A 25,455-nucleotide genomic window follows, 5' to 3' on the forward strand; every position below is an offset into this window, starting at 1 on the left:
ACGATGGCTTGAGTTTTACTTTCCATCAAACACAACATTTAAAATGGACCCAAAAAATCATTAAAAGGAACAAAATTGGCTTTCCATCATTAAAATGTATATCAAGGAGAGAAAAATATGAAAAATGCAAAAAGTCAAATTAGAGAGTAAAAGATTCGTTAGGACCAAAATTTCCATTAAAGATCAAAGTGATAGTAGGAAATATAAAAAATGAAGAAAAGAAAAATTGTTTTTAAATGCTCCAAGATTTTAAACAAAGGGGAAAATGTATTTATGAAACCTTGACTAGTGCCTGAGAGAAAAATGAAAGGTGTGATTTCAGAATTTCACCACAAACCATATATAGATGCTATGTGGTTTATATATATATATGTATATATATACATACAGCATATATATTGTTGTTGCTCCCTTTGCACGAAATGTTCTGGAATCTTTGTGACTCAGTCTCTGGCTGTCTTCAGGCATCTGCTCAAATGACACCTCATGAAAAGGCTTCCTAGGTTATTTGACATGAAAAAGTGCCCACGGCCAATGTCACTCTCCAGTCCTCACCCGAATGCCTCTGTCCCATGGAACTTACCATCTGCCACATTACATATCCATCACTCAGTCTCTCCCTACACAGTGTAGAAGATAACTACTATGAAAAGAGGAGCTTTGTTGCTGGTTATGCCCTGTCCTTGAGCAACTGACTAGAAAACCATGGGTACTCAATAAAAGTCTGTCCAGTGAGTAGTCTCTTTATTAATACAAATATTAATAACTATGCATGTGAAGCATTTAAAAACAGTGCCTGGCACATAGTGGGCCCAGTTAGCCATTGATAGTGAGAGCAGGAGTTGCAGCAGTTCTCTCGGACGATTTAGTAACAAACACCTTCTGCCTCTGGGGACTACAAAAAGTTGGAAGATTAAGCTAAGGGGATGGGGGAAGCAGCTTTGAAGTCTCAGCACGGAGCTATTAACTCTGTTGAGGGTGCGCTTCGGAACGCTCAAAATGCTCAGCAGTACAGCGTGCTCAGAAAGCTAGTTTTAGTGGGATTGGGGGCCTATCTGTATAGGCTGGAAAGCACAGCTGGAATCAGGAAGCTGGGGGTGAAGAGACGGCACAGAAGTCTGGGGACAGGGTGTGGCTTGATCATGAGCAGAGGTTCAAGGTGCAGCAATGACTGAGTCCCCCTTCTTACCTCTATCGACCTTCGCTTGGGCAGGCTCCAGGCTTTGAGATGTCAAAAACGTGATGCCACCCAGCCTGTGTAGGAAAAATAATCAAGGCTCACCTAAAGCAATTTGCACGTTAGGCAAGTGTGTGTACCCCTGTGTTGCCTGTATATTTAAGGAGGCCAATTCGAAGGGGCTTTCAGAAATAGCGATTCATTGTGCTGACCCTTTTGCTTCTAATGTGGGTCCAGGAAGAGATGCTCCTGCATCATTCATGAGACCATCGTAATCTCTTACCTGGATGACTACCCGGCACTGGGTGACCAACCAGGCAGGCTTGCCTTTAAATGGAGAATTTCCCAGATGCAGGCCTTTCTGTGATAAACCCAGCCAGGTTCCTGGGCAAACCTGCACCAGTTTGCCACCCTCCCACTGCAGTGCCTCCTGACTGGTCTGTGCTCACACTGCAACCAGAGCAACTTTTTCAAAATGAAATCTGACCTTGTCTCCTCAACCAGTCACACAATCAACACCCCCCAGTGGCAATCTCCCTTTTAAGACAAACTGCAGTCCTTAACATGCCTGGAGATGCCTATGTGATGGGGGTCCTGCCTATTTCTGCAGCGGCAGCTCATATCCTGCTGCAGCCATGGTTCCCTTCCAGTGGCTCACATGCTGCCCACTCCCTCCCGTTGTGGAGGCTCTGTGCATGCTGTTCCCTCTGCTCAGACCACGACCACCATCCTCTTTCACCCAGTTAATGCGTAATCATTTTTCATGTCGCGGTTCCATTACTGTCACTTGTTCTGAGAAGTCTTTCTTGACGTCTCTGAGCACACAAATCCCCTTCTCTCTGCCCTTCCGCTGTTGTATCCACTACTGTCCGTGCTTACCCGTATCCTCACCCACACCCTCTCAGCAGTCACTGACACACACCGAGAGCTTGTCACTGCCAACCCCTGTGCCTTTGTACCTGATAGCTTCTGTCTGTCCACAGAGCATCCTCCCTAGCATGTGGGCTGGCATGGAAGAGACCAGAGTGCTCGGAGAGAGACCAGGCTGACTTTGGGGGCCATGATATAAAGTCCAAATTTTATTCTTAGTCCAGTGGGAATGTATTTGAGAGTTTTAAGCAGAGGACAGACACGCTCTCATTACATTTTTAAAAGGTCACTTAGGCTGCTATATAGAAAACTGACTGTGAAAGGGCAGGCAAGGAAACACAGATAGACAGAAACCAGTTGGGAAGCTGGTGCCGTAGCCCACGTTATTTTTCTAGAATGGCTCATTGCAGAAGTGCAACTGAAAGCATAATAAAAAAGTGGCTATTTGTAGGCACAGCAGTTAGAGCTTTCACGTTTAGGGTCAGCTCCAGACTGGCAGCTTTTCTGAGAAGGCCCTCTGAAGTCTGTTTCATACAAGTTGGTTCTTGGGGAGAGGGATAAATTTTACTCTTTTTATGTATGAAGTAGGGATGAACACATAGCACATAACCTGATATGCAGTCTGTTCTATTAACATTTCATGGTGGCGGTGGGGACAGCAATTAGAGACAAGTCTAATGGAGAAAGACAATGAAAACAAGGGTGAGAAACACTCTTCTAGAATATCAGACAGGCAGCTATCCTTCTGAGGACCATCAAGCACTCTTAAGCTGGCCTGGGATGGCCCCTGGCCTCCTGGACCATTAGGCCTAAAAATGCCCCGTCAACTCACATTTCCTCAGAGCGGTACAGACACTGACTAATTCTCCCTGGGAAGATGGTCCAGTAAGATACGATGCTCTATTTGCTCTATCAGCCTTTCTAAACACAGATACTCCTGTTTGGATGCTCCCAAGACGTACAAGTGAAGGAAGTTTCCGGAGTTGAATAGGGGAATGCAAATACTCGGCAGGATCCCCAGTCCTGTTTCATGTTTTTCTTTCTGCTAAGACTCCATCTACCTCAGCCTGGATGAATGCTTATGCTGCCAGTACATCCCAAGCATGAGTGTCTCCTCCCCTGAAAATCCAGGGGGGAAAATGATTCCTTCCATTGAACTTTCAGAGCACGCTGTAGACATAATATGAAATGCTACTCTTTCTTGAGCACCTGTGGCAAGTAATATGCTAAACATTTACCTGAATCATTTGATTTACTCTTGCCTATTTACCCTTAATCCTATTTCACAGATAGAAAACAGAGGCTTAAAGAATAGGAGAAGCAGACTTCTCTGGTGGTCCAGTGGTTAAGAATCCAGATTGCAGTGGAGGGACACAGGTTGGATCCCTGGTCTGGGAAGATTCCATGTGCTTTGGGGCATCCAAGCCCACATGCTGCAACTACTGAAGCCCAAATACCTAGAGCCTGTGCTCGGCAACAAGAGTAAGCCACCACATGAGCTGAGAAGCCCAAGCACCACAATTAGAGAGTAGCCCCTGCTCACTGCAACTAGGGAAAGCCTGTGTGCAGCAACAAAGACCCAGCACAGCCATAAATAAATAAATAAAATGTTTTTTAAAAAAGAGGATGAGCCTGCTCTATGTCATAGAGCAACTGGATGACAGAGTGGAAATTCACCACCAAGAAGCCTCTTAACTGCTGGACTGTATCTACACTATTAAACCACTCACACCACTGAGCGGTGAGTGTGATCAGGAGTTCTAACCAGTAGTTCACGTGCCTCTTTCCTCTATGACTTCCAACATAAGTGACCAGGTGTCATGAAAATAGAACGAGTTCTACAATTAAATTCTGTTTTATAACTTTGGGATATTATTTCTGTGACTCAGCTTCCTCATCTACAAAATGGAGACAATAAATGCCTACCTAATATGTTTGGTGTCAAGACAAAATTAGATATAACTTATAACACACTTAACCACAGTTTCTGGCACATAAAGGCCCACTGAATTGAACAAATATTAATTGCAGGCCTAAGGAATACCAGGTGATTCCCTGGTGGTACTGGTGGTAAAGAATGCGACTGCCAATGCAGGAGAGGTTAAGAGACCAGGGTTTGATCCCTGGGTCGGGAAGATTTCCTGGAGAAGGAAATGGCAATCCTCTCCAGTATTCTTGTCTAGAGAATCCTATGGACAGAGGAGCCTGGCAGGCTACCATCCACTGGGTTGCAAAGAGTCAGACATGACTGAAGCAACTAAGCACAAGGAATACCGGGCCACATGATGGGCTCTGATGTTAAGAAATAATAGCAGTGCTCTCAGGCATCCAACACACTAGGACTTTAAAAACGCTTTGGTTGCTCTCACTTCTTGAGAGTAGGGACTATGAGCTCTCCAACCCTGAATTTTCAGCATTCCGCAATGCTTAGCATCAAATGGTACTCAACAACTTTTCAGTGATGAGTGATAATGGTTTACATAGCTTTGGAGACCCTACGCATGGGGGATAATGAATGATGGTGCCAAGTCAGCGAATGTTGTTTATCAGACAGTTGATATAATAACTGAAAGTAAAGCACAAAGCTATCACTCCCAGAGGTTTATGCCTTCAATCATTTAAGCACAGAGCCACTACTAAGTAATCCTCAAAATACATCCCCATAGCAAAATTGAATATATAACCTGAACAATGCAGAAATAATAACACCTAAAAACATTCCAGAGGTGAGGAGGAGAAGAACTTTCAGAAGTGTTAACTTTCAAAAAAGGAAGTCAATTGATACTGTCTGAGGAAGAAAGCTCATAAAAACAATAATATAATTCATAACAAGGACTCCGGCTTCTTAATAGTTTTCATGATACTTCAGCCATAGAGAGATTTTTTTAAAAGAAATAATGTATCTTGAAAAGGGGTAAACTTATTTGAAGTTTGACTCTAGTTTCAATTCTGTTTATTTTAACTGCTTGAAAAATTTTTTTTAATTAATCATGTTTATTATACACATCTCTATTCAACTTTATAAAAGTATTTCTACCTAAATATCCATTCATGCTAACAGATAGATGTCTGAAATGAAGTTCACTAAGTTTAATGATGGAAATTGTTAAGAGATAATTTTTTAAAAACTGTTATCTTCATAACTTTCTGCCTTATTTGAAATCTTGATAATCAACATATAGGATATTTTTAAAAGTGTGTTCCTTAAAATAAAGGGAGAGAAAATACCAAGGTTTAGTTCCATTTTTCCTGGTGGCAATATCAATCATTGTTATTTTCTTCTTTGTACCTTTTCTATTTTTTTACATTTCCAAAAATGAGTTTTAAAAGGGTTTTACAAGAGTCTGCATTCATGATTATATTTCTTTCAAGTTAGACTTTAAAATAGGTAGAAAGCATGTTTTTTACTTATGTTGGAAATGGTTATCTTTAAGATGACTTGAGAATCCAATTTGCAAAGCAGAAGAGGCTGGATTCTTTTGAATGCTCTTTATAAATGTAATCCACTTAAATAAACAGAGTAGAGAGCTAATGAATGGTTATGTGTGTGTTTACGTTTTCAAAGGTTTTTACACGGAGAACACGAGATTATGAAAGAGATTATGCAAAGCTTCATGATGTCAGATTCTGTCTGGTGGAGTCTGTAAGACCAGGATTTCAAACTAAGTGGCTTTCCTTGTCCCTTCTTGTTTAAGACATGATTACTGAGTATCAACATCTGCTTGCTATGTACATGATAAACTAGAATAACCTAGTTCTTACCCTCTAGTTAAGAACAATAATCTAAAATACACAAAGGGTCTCAGAGTTGTGAAAGGGACTAGTTTCTGTGAGTGTTCTGGGGAGTGGTGGATAAAATATCTGTTTAGGTTTAATAGAATGTGCTCTGGTGACATTCTTTTCACTTATAAAGGTTTGGGAGAAGAGTTCGGATTCTGATTTATTCCTTAAAATAATTCAAAGAATCTACTCAGTTTCTTACAGTTTAGAAATTTAGAGACAGTGGAATTCAGTATTCCCTGGGTTTTGTATGATTATGTTAACATCACAGAGAGTTTTTTCAATTCAGTGAACCACCTGGCAGTGAAACCATTAATCACTGTCAATTCCATTTAGAGAAAATACATTTTTGTTGCCTTATTTTTTGAAAATGTCTTCCTTCAAAGACAGTTTGTAGCCAACAGGGTTTTTTGTTTTGTTTTGTTTTTTTAATAAAGGAAGAAATTTTTCATAAAAACTGTATTTGCAAAGTGCTTTAAATCCTATTACATTCTGTCAAAATGTGTGTTGGCATTTTTCTAGTTGAGGAGTTAGTAATATTTATATGGAAAATGATGAAATCTAGAATTTAAAGTAAATTTAGAAGTTATCTGTTTCATCCCAATTCTGGATTCTCTCTTTCATTGAACCTTTGTGAATGGACATCAAAGTTCAACTTGAACTCTTCTACGGCATATTGTTCTCTACCCTCCAAGGAAATCATAGAATGTCAGATAGCTCTAAATGTTAAAAACAACAACAAAAAAATTCCCTTATTTCAAGTTAAAATCCATCTCCATTAATATCTCTTCATGGGGGCTTGTTCTTACTTCTGGAGCTGAAATGAGTAAATTCAACTTCTGTTCCATCCATTTGTCCTTTAAACACCTGAAAGACAGTCCTGTTTCCTAAGACATCTCATCCTGACTAAAACACCTGAGTCTCTTCAAGTCCTCAAATGCAAATGCTTTCATCCTTGAAACCCCAGTATACCATCTGACTGTCCCTCAGTGTGTCAAAGTTTCCACCACAAAGCCATGAGCACTGTTAAAAACGACTCCTCAAAAAAGGCCAAAACTTGTTCCAGGATTCCAAATACAATTCTTGCAATGGTCACTTTAAGTCATTAGATGGACACACACTAAATATCTAACTTCTATCTTACTCTTTGCCTATTCTGAGTTTCAGTTTCCTTGTCACCATGTTTTTCTGCCTTTGTTATTCTAAGGACAATTCTTAAATTACTCTTGGATGCAAGCAACTGAAACTAATTTTGGCTATGTTAACAAAAAGAGAAGCATATCCAAGTTCATGAAATTCATGGACAATTTCATGAAATCAGAAAAAGAGCAGGAAACCCAAGAGCAAGAAGAATAGGAAGCAGAGACTTCCAAAGGCCACTGGGACAGTGTTCAGGGGCTGTCCTTGGAGCACTCTCTGTGACTTGACTCTCTCACTCTTAGTCACTAACACCCTTCAACCCTAAACTCAAATTTTTGGGGAAGAGGCTGCAACTGGCCCAGCTTGGATCAGAATGCTATCCCTGATTTAAGTAGCCCTGTACAGGGGCAGGGTCTTATGTATATGAAGCCCATGCTTATATATACACTGGGGTTATTTTCAAAGAAAGGAAAATGAATGAGAACAAGACAGGTATACCAAACTACTGTGCTGCTAAAGGAATGTTCAGAGATACTAATCGATGTTTCTTTTCTCCTTGTATTTTTCCCTTTTGTTTGACCCCCAATAAGGCAGGTGTCAGAAGTGGGATTCACTGCATCAGAAGAGGCATGTGGCATTGAGAAAAAAGAGAATAGCCTGAGAATATTTCTGGGGTTTTGTTTCCCAAAATCCCAAACACTTAGAAGAACACTAGGAATTGCTTGAAGGAGGTAAGAAGGAATAAGATTAATGGACACGGAGAATCTTGAAGAAACATGGAATATTAGTTCCCAGGGCTGTTGGGAAAGGAGAGAGGTAGCTTGATGGATTCTGGAGGAAGAGGGGCCAGGCCCTGCTTCCTGTCAGGGTCCCTAAGGAGGCCACATGCCCCTGACCTGTGTGTGGTAGACCTAGGCAGAAAGAATCATAGGAAATGTCACCAAAATAATTCTGTGGACTAAAGATGACCTGAGCATCAGCCCCTGAGAGAGCCACAGGAGCAACAACACAGAGTGCTGCAGTGTAAACTGTGTGATCAGATGCCTCAGTGACCAGAGGGTCCCTTCTCCCCACGCTGCTCCACTGTGTCAGCTTCCTGGAGCCTTGCCATAGCTCTGGGATTATGTGTCCATGACCCTAAGGAGGACTGAGAATAAGTTTTTCATAAGACTTCCTTCCTCCCAGAAGGAAGAGGCTTGAAACAGACATGAACATGGTTTGAAAAAAATATAATAAAGAGATGAGATATTTTTATATACTTGTCCCTGTAGATGGAGACTCTCATCTGCTCACTTGAAAGGAAAAGACAGGAGCAAAATGAGAATTGAGTAGCTCTGCTTCTTCTCTCTCTGTGAACTCTGACCTCATTCAAGCAGCAGCATCTATACATCATGCACTGATTGCACTGTTAAAAACCTTCTCTTATAAAAACTGCCTTAGCAACTTTTTTTCAAATCTTCTTGTTCATGACCTTGGTTTTCCTGATGCTATTCTCCTGGGTCCATGCCATACTTCTATATGTGTCATCTTAGACAACATACCCCTTCTCTCCTCTTCTGTGAATTTCTTCCTTCTCAGATGCGAATTGAGCACAAGCTCCTAGCAACCACTTGGGAGTCTTCAGCTATCTCCCCTTTTCGTTTTGTCATTTGCCCAGTTTTTGACTGTGATGTCAGAATTTCGTTTATCTTTTTTATAATTTTTAATTTATTTTGATAAGAACACAATGAGCAATCTACCTTCTTAAGTGCACAGTACAGTATTATTGATTATAGATACAGAATTCTGCTTTTCTTAACTAATTCTGCCTTAGTTAAGATAGTAAATCCTGCTGTCAGTGCTGCAATTTAGCAGCGATTGCTGTATGATTTAATTCAATATAACATTTTTAAAAAGACCAAGCCCCCAAAACAGAGGCTGAGAGTTGACTGTCTTCTCATTTTTGTGGTTGGCAGGGCTGTCTCTTCCTGAAGAGAGGTTGAGTGATGTAATGAAGAAAGCCCAGGGAGTCTGCTGACCTGGATCTATTCTTGGCTGTGCGGCTGACCATGAGTGACCTTGACCAAGTCACTTTTTATCTCCCTATCTCAGTTTTCTCCATTGTACAACTAGAAAAATATCTTGTCACTTGCCTAGAGAACAACCTGGGTACAAGATTTGTAAAGGAGACAGGACATGTTGTTGTTTTTTTTTCAATCTGTCAACTTTATGACACTAAGGTATCATGGAGTTTTGGGTCTTCAAATCATCATGAAAAGTAAAGTTAACCTTTGTTTTCAGAGCTTTAAAGAAATCAGAACCAGCTTAAGACAGATTAGAAAGTGACCTTAACACAAGGATGATATCCCCTATTATATGAGATGTGCTCCCTTCATATTTATTTGAGGGGTGGTAGGTAGGAAAGAGTGGTTTCAGAAGCCCAGCTGATCTCCTGTAGTGGAAGGTAGAAGATGCTACAGCAGAAACAGAGATAAAGGGAGACAAGGACGTTGGCAAATGGGGACAGGATGGATGCCAGTTCTGCAGATGAATTCTGTTTTCTGCAGACTTGTGGGCTTTTAACAAAATTATTTGCAAAGCTTTTTGAATATGAACTAGGCTTAGAAAATTTTCTAAAGTGGCTGCTTTATCTAAAAAGAGAAGGAAAAAATAATTTTAATGCCTAAAAACAGCAACTGCTTTTTACTGAATCCATACCCAGAAACTACACTATATTTATGGTTTGTTCTGCTTTGAAAGTTAAAAAAAATTAAAGCTAGGAATGTTCTCTGTGGCTTAGAAGACACAGACAGAAGGTAGAATGCAAGTCCAGCAAGTAGGGTAAATACTACCCTGTTCCATTAATAGCCATATCCTTCAAAAGTATGGTAACCTCTCCTAACCCTGATTTGCTCCTGTATACACAGAAGTATAGCACACTTACCTACTGCCCAGAGGTAACCAAGGAAAGGAATTTAAATGCCCTGTATTAAGCACAGGATGGGCACAGAGGAACACACACTCATACTCACTGCCTGCTCTTGGAAAAGACTTTGATGATATTTTTCCCAGAACAGAGCATCAGCAAGCTATATGACCTCCATGGTATAATGGTGAGATATTGGCTTTATGAGTACTCACAAATCTAAGATCATAGGGATGAGCTTTCAATCAGTCAGTAGATCAGTGCGACAATGTACCCTCTGAAAAAGGTTGACAAAGATTTTATTTGTGTCTCCCAGGGACTGAACACATTCAACATAACTACATTTGCCCTATAAGAACAAGATTATGCAACACTAAGAGAGCACTTGTCATTCCACAATATGTTGCCCACTCTAGCTCAGCAATCTTTACAGCACTGAAGAGCAGAAAACCAGAACGTAAGACTCAAGAGAATCCAGAACACTGCAAAGAGCTCTCGGGGAGCAGGAGGCAGCTCTGTGATCCTCTATGTGCTGCTCTGAAGGGTTTTCTCTTGGCCACAGGTGATGCTGCTCTTTCAGAGAATCTCACTGGATCATTTGTGCAAATGTCCACGTTTGGGAAACTGTGGTTTACCAAAACTACCATGATCAGTGGACCATGGGGGTGAGCTTCTCCTGAGAAGTAGACACAGTCTCCTCTCTCTGAAACATACATGTTTTTCCTACCATGTTTCACAGAGGAAATCACTGAAGAAACCATCTTAGCCTGGATGAGTGTGAACAGACACTCATATGGGCAAAAACAGAACAACCAAAAAAAAAGAAAAGAGAGACAGAGAAAGAGGAAAAAAATCAACAAAAACAAGGCAACCATAGCTAAAGAAGAGCAGCCATGTCCTTCTCTGTTGGTTGGATTTTTAAATACTAGTCTGCAGGACATCTTGAGTTCTTTGTGCTTCTTTCACAAATATGTGCTAGAGAGCTCCTACTGGGATGGCAGTACTAATACCTTGACAGAATTGTGGTGCCTGAGAAGACTCTTGAGAGTCTCCTGGACTGCAAGGAGATCAAACCAGTCAATCCTAAAGGAAATCAACTCTGAATATTCATTGGAATGACTGATGCTGAAGCTGAAGCTCCAATCCTTTGGCCACCTGATGCGAAGAGCCAACTCATTGGAAAAGACTCTGATGCTGGGAAAGGTTGAGGGCAGGAGGAGAAGAAGGTGACAGAGGATGAGATGGGTGGATGGCATCACTGACTCAATGAACATGAGTTTGAGTAAAATCCAAGGGAAGCCTGGTGTGCTACAATCCATGGGATGGCAGAGTTGGATACAACTTGGCAACAAAACCACAACAACAGCAAGCACCATAATGTGTCTCCTGCCCTGCACTTACAGCCTTATCTACCACCTGCCCCTTGGTCAGCCTTCTGACTGCATTTGCTGCTCATCCTTTAATACCTACATTCTGATGACCCACATAAATATTAAAAAGTCCTACCTACCAATCTTCATTCTGATTGCTGGATAGGGTGCTCAGAAAATTCCCTGGAACACACCATGCCATCACCAGGGACGCAGAAACTGCAAACCAGGAAATTCATCAAGTTGCCACTGCCTGTCCTTGCTCTACCATCAAGGATGCTTCAAGTCCAGTATCTGGAAATCTTTTTGACCCAACTGCCCTCTGGACTCAAAAATTGGGTTAGAGTTTGTTCTAACCATTAATCTTTGTTTTCTCGTTTCCAATGAAATGCCCCTTATTAAGTGGAGCATTTATCACACCGTATAGAGGCCTAATTCAGGGGGTCACCTTACTCCCACCTACTCTACCACCTCCTGAAATAAGACACAACTGTTAACTGAACTGACCTGTTTCAGGACTGAGAGAATGACTCAGTGAACCAGGGAAATGCTTTAAATCTGTCCTTTTCTTCTTTCTCATAGATTGTTCCAATCTGTGTTGTTATTTTTGTTTTCTCTCTCCCTTTGTGCATCTCTAATCTCACAAACCCTAAGCAAAATCTCCTACAGCTACCAGCTCAATTTTTATATATAAAACCTCTTCAGAAAAAAGAAAGGAAGTGTTAAAGGGCAGAATGAGGGGTACCAGAATATGCTACTGCAAAATATACCTCTTTGGCATATGGATTATTTTGAGTTAAATACCACTGAATAAAAATAAATAAATAAATACCACTGAGCACCAGCAGATGCAGGAAAACTCTGAAACCAATACACATGTTTTCCTTTTATAAGGAAATTTACATTTATAAAAGAAATTTCTATTTGAAAAAGGTGTTTCCTTCTCTCACACACTAGAGAGGACTCAAAAAAATTTTTTTTCAATATTCATTTGATTAGTTGTAACAAATGTACCATAGTGATGTAAGTAATCTAAGATGTTACTAATATGGGAAACTGAGTGGGGCCTATGGGAACTCTCTGTATTACCTTTATAATTTTTCTGTAAATCTCAAATTGTTTCCAAATAAAAAGTTTATTTTTAAAACAATGCTTCAGTTAAATCATCCCTAAGGCCATTACTGTCTGCAGTTGTTATTTAGTCGTGCCTGACTCTCTGCAACCCTATGGACTGTAACCTGCCAGACTCCACTGTCCATGGAACTTCCCAGGCAAGAATACTGGAATGGGTTGCCATTTCCTTCTCCAGAGAACTCAACTATTATCAGTGGAGAAATAATAGACTGAAATCTGCATAACCTAATTAAACAACCCTTGTTTACCGTAACTTTTCCAGGTTACTTTCTCATAACTTGCCTCACTCACCCAGAAGCCCCAAATTCCTTTTCCTTTCACTTAAAATGATCATAAGCCCAGGTTCTAACTGCCCCTTGGGGTAACTCATGTCTGAGTCTTCCCACATGTAAGCTCCACACACATCCTAATAAACCTCTGTTTGTTTTTCTCTTGTCAAAAAAAAAAAAAAAAAAATCTATCTCCCTCCAAAACATTACCCCCAATAATCTGTGACTCAGAAGACCAAGGTAAAATGCATTTAATTGGAAAGATGTTGGTCCTCAACAATGATCTGACAGTTTAGAAAGGAGAAACAGATACAACCCTAATAAGACGGAACACAATACAGGTCAGTTTCAATTAAGGTAAGGATACAGATGAATTGGTTTAAAAAAACAAAAACAAAAAACCTCGCCAATAGCCTGCTTTCTGCAGAGGTGAATTACAGAGGACATTTCAGGAAAGCAGAGTTGAAGTGGCCTAAAGGAAGACCAACTCTCTGGCCTACCCTAGCCTCATACAAAACTATGGTATTAGGTGTTCAAAATCTAAAAAAATATAGAAATAAAGTTTGTTCAGGGACTCATTATACAGCTAGCCAGAGAACTTGAGACACCTAAGTGGGAGGGAATAGTCCATTTCCCAGAGGCTTGCTTTCATATGTTGACAAGGTAAGGAAGTTCTCAGCCTCCTTTCCATCTTTCCACTCTAGTAGTTATATTACAGGGCATACAGACGACTGCTTCGTTAGCACTTCTACACAGACACTAAACACAGGGGTGTTTCAATTCCCTGCCATGGCCAGCCTGTTGGTGCAAGCTCATATTTGCTCCGTAAGGATACAATTCCCATGGTTTAGCATCTTTACAAGATCAAGCAAATCAGATTAATGGCTATAACTTCAACAACCCACAGGCTGGGACCTGCTGAGAACAAAGGTGATTTTTAACACAGTGCGTCTAAAAATAATGCTCCTGTTAAACAAAGTCCCAGCAAGAAATTATGAGTAATCCCCAAACATGATCTATCAACAGTAGAATCACTGTATAGTATTAAATATCTCTGATAAATTTTCACAATTATACACATCAGGTTTTAATAAGAAAACCATTAAGGGCAAGATCATCTAAAATGCCACTGCCTGGGATGACAGGCATGAGTCCAAAGCTTTAACATAAAATGATTTTGAATCGGCACACGGGAGGCAGGAGAGGAGTGTTTCTGAATCCTCTATCAAGGATGTTTACCTTCATCACATCAAGCTCTAGTCTGTTCCCATCCTGTCCAACCCTCCTATTTTGGGGACAGCTCTACAAATTTCTACAAATGTCTAGAGAGTAAAGAAGCCGATACACCCCCAGCCAATCATAGGTAGGACCCAAAGGACCCCATCCTCTTAGCCAAGACCTTCATTCTAAACAGTTAAGTCCGTTACCAAGGACTGATGAATAACAGTTCTTCCGTGTGGATTCACTATGGAAATAAGGAGAAGGGATTATCCTCAGGTTACACAGCGAGATGGATGTGAATGTAGACATTATGAAGGCACTGAGAAGACAAGGCCTCTGATAGGAAGGAATAAAGCCAAGACAGAAATAAGGGCAGAAATAAAAGAATTCAAAGGTATAAAGAAACAGAAAGCAAACTAGCAACCAGAAAAGCATTCGAATCTCAGAAGCTGGGGGTAGACCAACTTCCTCACCACAACATTAGAGTCTGGTCATGGCTCAGTTATATTAGCCACAGTGTTCATTTTTGCTTACAATTCTTTCTAGCTGGGTTTCCATCCTATGCAACAGAAAATACCCTAATGAATATTGATAATATACTCTAAATTTCAAAGTATCCCCAAGAGCAGTTAAAACTGTTAACTTCTCCTTCTACATAAGAAAACTAAACCACAAAGATGTTCATGTTTCCTACATGAACAAAGAAAAACACATTAGAGAATAAAAGTACTGTAAAATACAAATTCTTCCATGCTGGCAAGTTAGAATTTCTTCTATTCCCAGGGGCATTTTTGAAGTAGTTTTGCTTCTTCTGGGCAGAAGCCAATATACTCACTAGTGATTCTGTGAAAAGCACAATTTACCAAGTCAGTGCACTGAACACCCTGGGGAGAATGAGCAACCTAGGATAGGCCCAGAGGTCCAAAAACCTTCTCTAAAGTTACATCTCTAATGTGTCTTAACAGAGCTTGCCAAGCATCTGCTCAGGTGGTGAGAGAAATATCTGTCCGAACACATGCCACTTCTCTAAGAGTCTTATGAGGAGCCTGAAGAGTGCCATCCCCCACTGGGATCATCTCTGAGACCAAAAAAGGACGGAGAAAGACAATGGGGTAAAAATGTACTTTTTAGGGACAGAACACTGGCCTTTATTATCCTTGTTGGTAAGTATTATTGATAAAAGTTACATTCATTCTTCACTCAAAATGTTTCAGGAACTACTGAGCATTTTAACAACAGCCCCTATGAGGCAGGTAATATTATCCTCATTTTATAGACAAGAAGCTAAAATTCAAAAGGATAGTGACTTGCCAAAACCCACTCAACTAGCAAGTGGTTGAATCAGGACATGAACCCATGTGACAGGTCTCTAAGTTTAACCATTGTGATGTACTGCCTTCCGACTTTTATCCATTGTTTTCCTCCAGTGATGACCCTCCGCTCCTTTGTTCCTGCAGATATCTAAAGGAGCTTAATTCATGGGTCCTACTGCACTATAAACACAGGTGAGAAAAACAAGACTAATGATTATATATGGCTGACCAAGACGATCTAGGGCTTTCATGATACTTTTAAGGCGCTGTCTTCCATAATGAGTTAATCTGATATGCAACCCTTAGCTTTGCTGTCTTTCCTCCTAATGGTTAAGAAGCATGAGAGCCAAGTGATCTTGGGGTTAGCCCTAAGAACAGCTGAGCAATGATTGTTGAAAACCAAAGGTGTGCCCATAACATAAATCTCTCCCCAGGAGTTTCAATGCCCAAGAAGACACAGCACATGATGGCACATACCCATACAGAGCCACTGCAGAAGAAAGTCAGATGCTAAGCTACTTGACCTGGTCCTCCTAAGGGATCTGAGCATTCACCTCTCCATGACCGAAGCCCCCATACTGCACAGGCCTGTATCACTGGCCTACAGTGATTCAGCCCATCAAGAATGTATGAATGCCAGTGCCAATGTCAAATTCTCCAGGAGCCAGCAAGCAGTAGTGTGAATGATTAAAACAAAGGGTTTTCAACAACCCAAAGTGGGGATAAAGAAACTCCTCCCATTCAACCCCGTTCCCAGCTACTTGTCCTTGAGTTAAAGGAGTACTTGGCTCTGGCCTCAGGTGGGGCAAGCTCATTGCTTATTATTTGGGGGTCAACACTTACATGCCTGAACAGAGTCTGCTTTTGCAGACCTTGAAGAGCTCTGATGGAGGAAGAGAAATGTTGATGGCGGTGGTCGTGGTGCTGTTGATGATGATGATGATAATGAAAGAAGAAAATACTGATAGTGAATGCCACCTATAAATATAAGCACAAAGCAGCAACAGATAGCCTTCTAGTCACTCCCAGTCAAAACCAGGAAGCAACTTCCATCCCCAAACCAGCCCCATTTAAGTACTCCCCCTCAGAACTAAACACACCCAGCTTCAAAATACAGCGCTGCATCGCTCCCTCCCCCACCCGCCCTTCCACCCTTCCTGTGCCAAGGTGAGAATGAGACTGCGCTGGCAGGTCGAGAGGGCTTGGAGTTAACAGTTCTGTAATGAGGAGCGTTAGAAAGACCCGGGTGGAGGACCCAACAACGCACTTTGGAACCTCTTAGTTGCGGAGCTGGAAGAATGGACGCAGTAGGGAAGAAAGATAAGGTAACCAGGCAAAACAGATTTGACGCCTCTTTCCTAGAGCCCTACGGAACAGGCAACCTTTGGTCGGGAAGGAGAAGAGGCGAGGCAGACCGCCAGCAGGACGGACAAGGCTCTCTTTACCTGACCAGGTGCAGCAGCCGTAGCCGCAGCGAGGATGCTGCGCTTGAGTCCGAGAGCTAGAGCCTGAAGCTGCCGCTGCGCCGGCCTCCGTCGAGGCCCCGCCCCAGCCCCACCCCCAAACGTGAGGCCCCGCCTCCCTAGCACGCGCTCGCCCGACCGGCTGTTTGGGGGAGGTAAGCTACAGACTGATCGGCAGGGCTGATGACCAATGGAAACGCTTAGCGGCTCCTGGGAGGGCGGATAGGAAGGCGGGGTGGAAGGCGACGGCGCCCAATCAGGAGCAGAGCGGCAAGATTATTGGGCAACGGATATCCAAGCTGCTGGGTAGGAGGTGATGGTCTCAAGGCGAGATCTAAGGTAGACCGCAAGGGCAACAGCCAATCCCTGGCCCCGTGCCCCCAGCTTGCCTGCTCTGGGTTGCCTCTCAGATGCACGCCCTAGACTGATTCGAAGCAATGCGGGGAAGGGAGCGGGTCCATGGCAACCACGGTTTCTGAGATTCCCACGCCTCGGAGACCCCACAAGGCTCTGCTGCTCCAGTGATCAGGTCAATGGCCACTGCCCTTGCAACCCTAGCAACCCCAGATCATTAGTAGTGCTGCTGCTGCTGCTGCTGCTGCTAAGCCGCTTCAGTCGTGTCCGACTCTGTGCGACCCCATAGATGGCAGCCCCCTAGGCTCTTCTGTCCCTGGGATTCTCCAGCAAGAATACTGGAGTGGGTTGCCATTTCCTTCTCCAATGCATGAAAATGAAAAGTGAAAGTGAAGTCGCTCAGTCGTGCCCGACTCTTAGCGACCCCGTGGACTGCAGCCTACCAGGCTCCTCCGTCCATGGATTTTCCAGGCAAGAGTACCTGGAGTGGGGTGCCATTGCCTTCTCTGAAGAGCTAACCAGGTTTGGGCAAAAATCTGAACAAGGGGACTCGGCAATTCGGGAAAGAAATGCTGAGTCCGGATGTCAAGAGGCCTCACAATGGGGGGTACCTGCTTGCTGGCATTGTGTGCTGGAGAATCAGTGTACTTGATGCCAAGATAAATTATTTTTCCCCTAAATAAATGTAATTATTACTGGAATGAATTACTCTAAAACGTTTCATAAGAGGATTTGAAGCCTGAATGATACAGTGATTCTGTCTGTGATTTGGATGGCCTATCTGTTCCAAGTGGGTGGGCAAGAAGGGGCATTGCCTTTAATCTGCTTCCTGATAAATGCAAAAATGTATCATCCTTCTGGGACTTAAGAAGAGCATTCAATCCCGAACAAATTCTGTGCAGATAATATTCTGTTCAAATCATAAATAAATGTGAAAAAAATTGGAAAGATATTTTAAAGTGATTTTTATTCCTCAAATTTTTTTTCTAGATAATAGTTTATGGATGTTCTGATGTATTCTTACTTATATTAGTCAAATACTGATAGGCACTTTTTAGTTATCTCCTTCAATCCGTACATCTATCTTGTGTAAATTCCACCTTTTAGATAAGAACACCAAGGCCAAGATCAAGTAACCGTCCCAGGATCTTATAACGAATTAGGAATTGAGTCAATACTTCTTTTTAAAGCCCATGATTATCATTTAGAAGAACAGAAAACGTTAACACCACTCATTACTTTAAAACTTTTTTTAAAAACCTGAAAAACTATCTTAGAGGGACCCAATTCTCACACTTTTTGAAACTGCGTTCAGAAGCACTTCCAAGAGTGAAGCATCACCTCTGAAATGTGTTAGGAGCAATTGCAAAGTAGCTTTGCTCATAGAACACAAATGGATTTGATATTGATGCTGCTAAGTCGCTTCAGTCGTGTCCGACTCTGTGCGACACCAGAGACGGCAGCCCACCAGGCTCTCCCATCCCTGGGATTCTCCAGGCAAGAGCACTGAAGTGGGTTGCCATTTCCTTCTCCAATGCATGAAAGTGGAAAGTGAAAGTGAAGTCGCTCAGTCCTGTCCGACTCTTCGCGACCCCACGGACTGTAGCCCACCAGGCTCCTCCGTCCATGGGATTTTCCAGGCAAGAGTTCTGGAGTGGGGTGCCATTGCCTTCTCTGTGATATTGATGGGGAGGGAGTAAATTTTTCCAGGGCTTGAACCTAACTAGATTTTAACTGAAGTAGGAAGTAAGGATGGTGACTGCAGCCATGAAATTAAAAGACGCTTACTCCTTGGAAGGAAAGTTATGACCAACCTAGATAGCATATTGAAAGCAGAGACATTACTTTGCCAACAAAGGTCCGTCTAGCCAAGGCTATGGTTTTTCCAGTGGTCATGTATGGATGTGAGAGTTGGACTGTGAAAAAGCTGAGCGCCAAAGAACTGATGCCTTTGAACTGTGGTGTTGGAGAAGACTCTTGAGAGTCCCTTGGATTGCAAGGAGATCCAACCAGTCCATTCTGAAGGAGATCAACCCTGGGATTTCTTTGGAAGGAATGATGCTAAAGCTGAAACTCCAGTACTTTGGCCACCTCACGCGAAGAGTTGACTCATTGGAAAAGACTCTGATGCTGGGAGGGATTGGGGGCAGGAGGAGAAGGGAACGACAGAGGATGAGATGGCTGGATGGCATCACTGACTCGATGGATGTGAGTCTGAGTGAACTCTGGGAGTTGGTGATGGACAGGGAGGCCTGGCGTGCTGCGATTCACAGGGTCGCAAAGAGTCAGACACGACTGAGCGACTGAACTGAACTGAACTGAACACAGCATTGTAAATCAACTATTAAAGTGAAAGTGTTAATCGCTCAGTCATGTGATCCCAAGGACTGTAGCCTGTCAGGTTCCACTGTCCATGGAATTCTCCAGGGAAGAATATTGAAGTGGATTGTCTTTCCCTTCTCCAGGTAATCTTCTCAACCCAGGGATTGAACCTGGGTCTCCTGCATTGCAGGCAGATTCTTTACTGTCTGAGCCACCAAATCAACTATACTTCAATTAAAAAAAAAAATGAGTTGATAACACACAAAGAATTGTATTTTTGTTAATGACCACATTTAGCAAAATAGCTGGCATACCAGTATCACAGTAACAAACACATTTTTCTTTTGCTGTCAGTTCAGTCACTCAGTCATGTCCGACTTTTTATGACCCCATGGACTGCAGCACGCAAGACCTCCCTGTCCATCACCAACTCCCAGAGGCTACTCAAACTCAAGTCCGTTGAGTCAGTGATGCCATCCAACCATCTCATCCTCTTTCATCCCCTTCTCCTTCCACCTTCAATCTTTCCCAGCATCAGGGTCTTTTCAAATGAGTCAGTTCTTCATATCAGGTGGCCAAAGTATTGGAGTTTCAGCTTCATCATTAGTCCTTCCAATGAATATTCAGGACTGATTTCCTTTAGGATGGACTGGTTGGATCTTCTTGCTGTCCAAGGGACTCTCAAGACTCTTTTCCAACACAACAGTTCAAAAGCATCAATTCTTCAGCACTCAGCTTTCTTCATAGTCCAACTCTCACATCCATACATGACTACTGGTAAAACCATAGCTTTTTTGTCTCTGCTTTTGAATATGCTATCTAGGTTGGTCATAACTTTTCTTCCAAGGAGCAAGTGTCTTTTAATTTGATGGTTATAGTCACCATCTGCAGTGATTTTGGAGTAAAAAAAATAAAGTCTCTAACTGTTTCCACTGTTTCCCCATATATTTGCCATGAAGTGATAGGACCAGATGCCATGATCTTAGTTTTCTGAATGTTGAGTTTTAAGCCAGCTTTTTCACTCTCCTCTTTCACTTTCATCAAGAGGCTCTTTAGTTCTTCTTCACTTTCTGCCATAAGGGTGGTGTCATCTGCATATCTGAGGTTATTGATATTTCTCCTGGCAATCTTAATTCCAGTTTGTGCTTTATCCAGTTCAGCATTTCTCATGATGTACTCTGTATATAAGTTAAATAAGCAGGGTGACAATATACAGCCTTGAAGTACTCCTTTCCTGATTTGGAACCTGTCTGTTGTTCCATGATCAGTTCTAACTGTTGCTTCTTGACCTGCATAGTTTTTGCTGTAGTAGAAAGCTGAACCACCTGCTGGTTTAGAGGTGGCAGGCCTTTGTAGGAAGTGTGGATAGAAGAAAACATCAGATCCTCATTAGGTGGTCCTTGCTCTTATTTGTCTTTTCCCTTTTCTACAGGGAATCTAAGTTCCAGCTCAATCACTAGCTTTGTCTTCTTCCTGGCTGGGAGCATCCTCACATCTCATGTGACTCCAGTGTCCAGGCATTAGATGCTCCTGTGTTAAATGAGAAAAAATTAATCTGAACAGCTTATCTGAAAGAAGGTCCATTGTGAAATCCAGCCAAAAATCCCAAATAAGTAGGAATGATATCTGTCAGTGAACGAATTATGTTATCCGAGATGAGGCAAATCCAGAAGAAAGGGATCTGGAAGGTTGTGAATGTGCATTTTGGTTCCTAAAAAGCTACATTACTGTGGGTAGAACCAAAGCTGGGTGGTGTTACACAAGAATTGTCATGTAACACAGGTGTAACACAGGGATTGGGGTGAGGTGGATGATGCTGGGGAGTAACTTGGGGGCTCAAAATCCATTTTTTGCCTAGATTCAAATCTGGGAGTTAGACTTTCAGCCTAAAGCAGAGAATAAAAACAACCCTGTCACGGGCACAAAAAGAATGCAAAACGCCAAATGCGGAAAAAACCCAGCAACAACTTGCTTAGGTAACAAGGTGGGCAGAGCACTGAGGCAGATGGGGATGGAGAGAGGAAATACACACCATCAGATAAGCTGTTGCTTTGGCAATTAGGGGCAAATACTTTGCTAACCATATTGGAAGGAAGCAAAGTCTTCTTATAATAGCAAAATAGATACACAAAGTTAAAGTTAATTGTGTATAATCCTGATATTCACGCATTGTGCTGAGCAGAGTACTAAATGCTTTGTCACATTTTAATTAAAAAAAAAAAAAAACAACAACAGAAAAGTCATATTATGAGGAAAGCACAGATAAGAAAACTGAGGTTTACCAAGGTCTTGTATCTCCAAAATTACCGTTCAGATCAGATCAGATCAGTCGCTCAGTTGTGTCTGACTCTTTGCGACCCCATGAATTGCAGCACGCCAGGCCTCTCTGTCCATCACCAGCTCCCGGAGTTCACTCAGACTCACGTCCATTGAGTCAGTGATGCCATCCAGCAATCTCATCCTCTGTCGTCCCCTTCTCATCCTGCCCCCAATCCCTCCCAGCATCAGAGTCTTTTCCAATGAGTCAACTCTTCGTGTGAGGTGGCCAAAGTACTGGAGTTTCAGCTTTAGCATCATTCCTTCCAAAGAAATTCCAGGGCTGATCTCCTTCAGAATGGACTGGTTGGCTCTCCTTGCAGTCCAAGGGACTCTCAAGAGTCTTCTCCAACACCACAGTTCAAAAGCATCAATTCTTCGGCGCTCAGCCTTTTTCACAATCCAGCTCTCACATCCGTACATGACCACAGGAAAAACCATAGCCAAAACTAAGACATAAACCCTGGTCTCTCATTGCAAACACGTCCTCTAACCACACAATTAAACTGAATCCACTGAAGTGTGTTCGCTTTGGTCACTGCTGTGCACCTGAAACTATCACAACATTGTTAGTCCACTATGAAAGCCAAAGTGTTTGTCAGTCCTGTCCGACTATCTGTGACCTCTACGGCCTGTAGCCCACCAGGCTTCTCTGTCCACGGAATTCTCCAGGCAAGAATACTGGAGTGTGTTGCCATGCCCTCCTCCAGGGGATCTTCCCTACCCAGGGATCCAAACCGGCCTCCTGCATTGCAGGCAGATTCTTTCCCATCTGAGCCACCAGGGAGGCCCAAATCAACCATACTCCAATATAAAATAAAAAGTTAAAGAATAAATAAAATGCGTCAGTTTTGGAAACAAGAGCCTTGGGAACAGGATATGACTAGGATCAGCTACAACATTTATGGGACTCTGTGCAAAGTGAAAATGCAAGGTCCCTTTTCTAAAAATTACCAGAAATAGTGAGAGAGGCAGCAGAGCGCTATACAAAGTGTGAGCCTTCCTCGCTGGGGCCCTGTATGACTATGCAGGTCACATGCCCATGAAGCTGTACTTGGATTTGCCATTAGAAAATGGAACTGAGACCCAAGAACATGAACTAGACAAGAGAAGAGGAATCCAGTGCATCCATAAGAGAGAACAGTAGCCTCCCCTTTCCCAGCCTCTTTCATCAGCTGAAAGTGGAAACGTATATAGGAAGTACTTTTCATTGTATTTGTAGTTTGTGACATATAGATTACACAGTAAAATAAATGTATAATTCAATTTCTCTCCTTGTTTCATAAAGTTCTCAGGTTATACAACTATTCCAGTGTTGTTCTCTGGACTAAGTCCTTCCTGACCATGGCTGTCAAGATTTTGGTGACCCAGGTGTGTGACTCTAGGTAAGCCGTCCTGCCCCACCCCCACACCTCGCTAGTCCTCTCCCACAGGTGTGGCTTTTGTCAGCCATGTGGTGTGATTTCAGTCCCAGAAGATGCCACATATACTACATACAATTCATGGGTAAGCCCCTGCAGCCCTCACACACCTTCAGTTTGTGCAGAAGGGACTGAAGGACAGAAGGGAGGCAGTCTCGTACCTAATGCACTTTCATGAACGCAGTGCTCCCTGGGCAGAACCATGAAGCTGTCGAACTTGGGTACAAATCGCTTCTCTCTGCAGCTCCTCTCACCTACCAGCCATCCATTTCTCCTTAGTGTGCAGCCTCCTCAGGGGGCCCTTTGTTCCCACTATTCCTTTACCTCCTTCAGATTCGCTCATTTCCCCATCAAGCCCAGACCTGCCTCTTTCCTTCTCTCAACAGGTCGCAGCTGACTTCCCTTTTACTCTCAGGGCTGTCCTATGTGATTGGCCAGGAGGAAATTAATCTCCTGCCCTCATTTGTGCTAAGACTAATGGTTAACACTAATTTGATGGATTGCTTTCACCTTTCAATTCCTTAGCTCAAGGATGAGTGATGAGGGCCCGTTAGGTACCCAGGCTGAAGCTTTGCAAGCAATATCTTCAACAGAGGGGCTATTCCTGCTGCCTTTGACTGACATTGACAATAGCGTACTTATTTCACGGACAGGAAAGTCTTGCTCTATGAGTGGCAAATGAAAAATACAACAGGCAATAAACATTTGTTCACTGTTAAAGGAAAACCTCAATGATACATGGTTTGCTTGCCAAATGTTGAAGGTAAAAAGAAAGATAATTAATGTTGAAGAAGAAGTGAAACTTACACATATACACTGCAAGAGAATAAACTGGTACACATGTTCTGGAAAGAAGTTTGGCAGTTTGGTGGTCATGATTAAACTATACAAATACATATATGTACACACATTATATAAACAAATGTTGTATATATGTATGCGTGTGAGCATGCTCAGGCACTTCAGTTGGATCCAACTCTTTGTGACCCTTTGGACTGTAGCCTGCTAAGTTCCTCTGTTCATGGGATTCTCCAGGCAAGAATACTGGAGTGGGTTGCCATACCCTCCTTCAAGGGAACTTCCGGACCCAGGGATCGAATTTGTGTCTCTTGAGTCTCCTGCATTGCAGGCAGATTCTTTACCCACTGGCCACCTAGGAAGTCCATGTGTATATATATGTATATATGTATGTATGTATGTATATATATATAATGTCTACACACATACATGTGTATATATATGTATACACACATGTATATATACATACGTAAAAATACTTGAAGGACTTAGATGCCAGCCAACAATGCCCTGTGGAGTCTGACCCTGTCTGCCTCTCCAGGCTCATGTCCCCTCTCTCCTTCCAGCTCTGAGTCTATCCACACTGGCTTCTCTCAGCTCCACAACACACCTCATGTTTCCTGCTGCATGTTATTCTTTCTGCCTAGGTGGTTCTTCATCCATGTTTTCACCAATCATTTCTTGCTCATCCTACAGACCTCAGTTTAATAAGAGTCACCTCCCCAGGAAGCCTTCTCAGACCACCACTCCTCTCCCTAGACCCTCTAAGACTGGGCAGACTCCCTTATACTCTACTTTTAGGGACTAGATTCCTTTCCTTGTGCTACTTAGCCTAGTAAGTCTTGATCCTCTCCTTTTCGTGGTTATATTGTTCATGTCTCCCCTGGTCAACTGTAAGCTCAAAGAGAGCAGGTTTGCGTTCACCTTTCCATTCTTGGTGCTTAGAAAAGGACCTGGTATTTAGGAGGGGCTCAAGAAATACTTGTGGAGTAAATAAATGAGATTAAAATCCACTTTAATATTCTCCTTTGTGCTTTCTTGAATTTTTCAAATTTCAACAATCATGGGATACTTTTATAATAAAAAGACAATCATTTTTAAAAAGCTTTTCCTTTCCTTTGAGGCTGCAGCTGTTCTCTGCAGAGCCTGCTGCCTTTGGCACTGATTCCTCTGACTACTACTGTTCTAGGCTAGCCTGAGCCATGGAACAGGATTATGCTGCATTGTCTGAAATTCTTCCCTAGCTGGAGACAGTCTTCCCTGCCCATCGCCTCTGAGTTATTGGCCACAAAGCAGAGGCTTGCTCCCATGACTCAGCAGATGACTCTTGGATAAAACTGTGTGCGAAGCGTGTCTTGCCAGCTAACAATGAGGCAGCGGGGTTTGACTGAGTGCAAGCTCTACTCTAGTGTCTGAGGATATATCTCTTGGCATGAAACCATCACACATCACTCCACTCCACTCCCCTTCATTAAAACAAAACAAAACAAAACTACAGTTATTATGACTTTTCCTGTTGAGTCAAACCTTATCTTTTCCAGGGAATTAATATGAGAGAGTTAATGGTTTCAGTTTGAGACTCAAGTTCCTACTTTCTTCCTA

General features: G+C 42.4%; 1 protein-coding gene and 1 long non-coding RNA gene across 25 annotated transcripts in view; both read right to left on the bottom strand.

The window, feature by feature from the left end:
• Positions 1 to 16,839, bottom strand: part of FMN1 (formin 1) — a 497,211-nt gene extending 480,372 nt beyond the window's left edge. For 6 of the 22 annotated variants that reach the window (XR_015135041.1, XM_086322043.1, XM_086322036.1 and 3 more), the window contains exons 1-3: positions 16,625 to 16,839; positions 16,023 to 16,103; positions 1,190 to 1,254 (exon numbers count right to left, since the gene is read on the bottom strand). Coding sequence is in view for 3 of the 22 variants with exons in the window: in XM_086322056.1 (XP_086178182.1) it covers positions 1,190 to 1,254; positions 16,023 to 16,024 (67 nt within the window). In the remaining 19 variants the exon portion in view is untranslated. Of the gene's footprint in view, positions 1 to 1,189; positions 1,255 to 16,022; positions 16,158 to 16,446; positions 16,464 to 16,624 lie in introns of those variants that run through there. The other 16 variants (XM_086322044.1, XM_086322053.1, XM_086322045.1 and 13 more) reach the window with 12 other exon arrangements.
• A 2,730-nt stretch (positions 16,840 to 19,569) lies between these two features.
• LOC147364829 (uncharacterized) lies at positions 19,570 to 23,888 on the bottom strand. 3 transcript variants are annotated; one of them, XR_015135044.1, is made up of 3 exons: positions 23,217 to 23,888; positions 21,626 to 22,189; positions 19,570 to 20,848 (listed from the first exon to the last, which is right to left on the bottom strand). It is a non-coding gene; the product is annotated as an uncharacterized LOC147364829 (long non-coding RNA). The 3 variants fall into 3 exon arrangements; XR_015135043.1 differs by having other exon boundaries at positions 21,601 to 22,189; XR_015135042.1 differs by lacking the exon at positions 21,626 to 22,189.
• Between the last annotated feature and the right edge of the window lie 1,567 nt (positions 23,889 to 25,455).

This window comes from Bos grunniens, chromosome 10 (assembly GCF_055505025.1).
Source record: "Bos grunniens cultivar Pamir isolate PY7600 chromosome 10, Bosgru_T2T1.0, whole genome shotgun sequence".
NCBI classification, from domain to species: domain Eukaryota; kingdom Metazoa; phylum Chordata; class Mammalia; order Artiodactyla; family Bovidae; genus Bos; species Bos grunniens.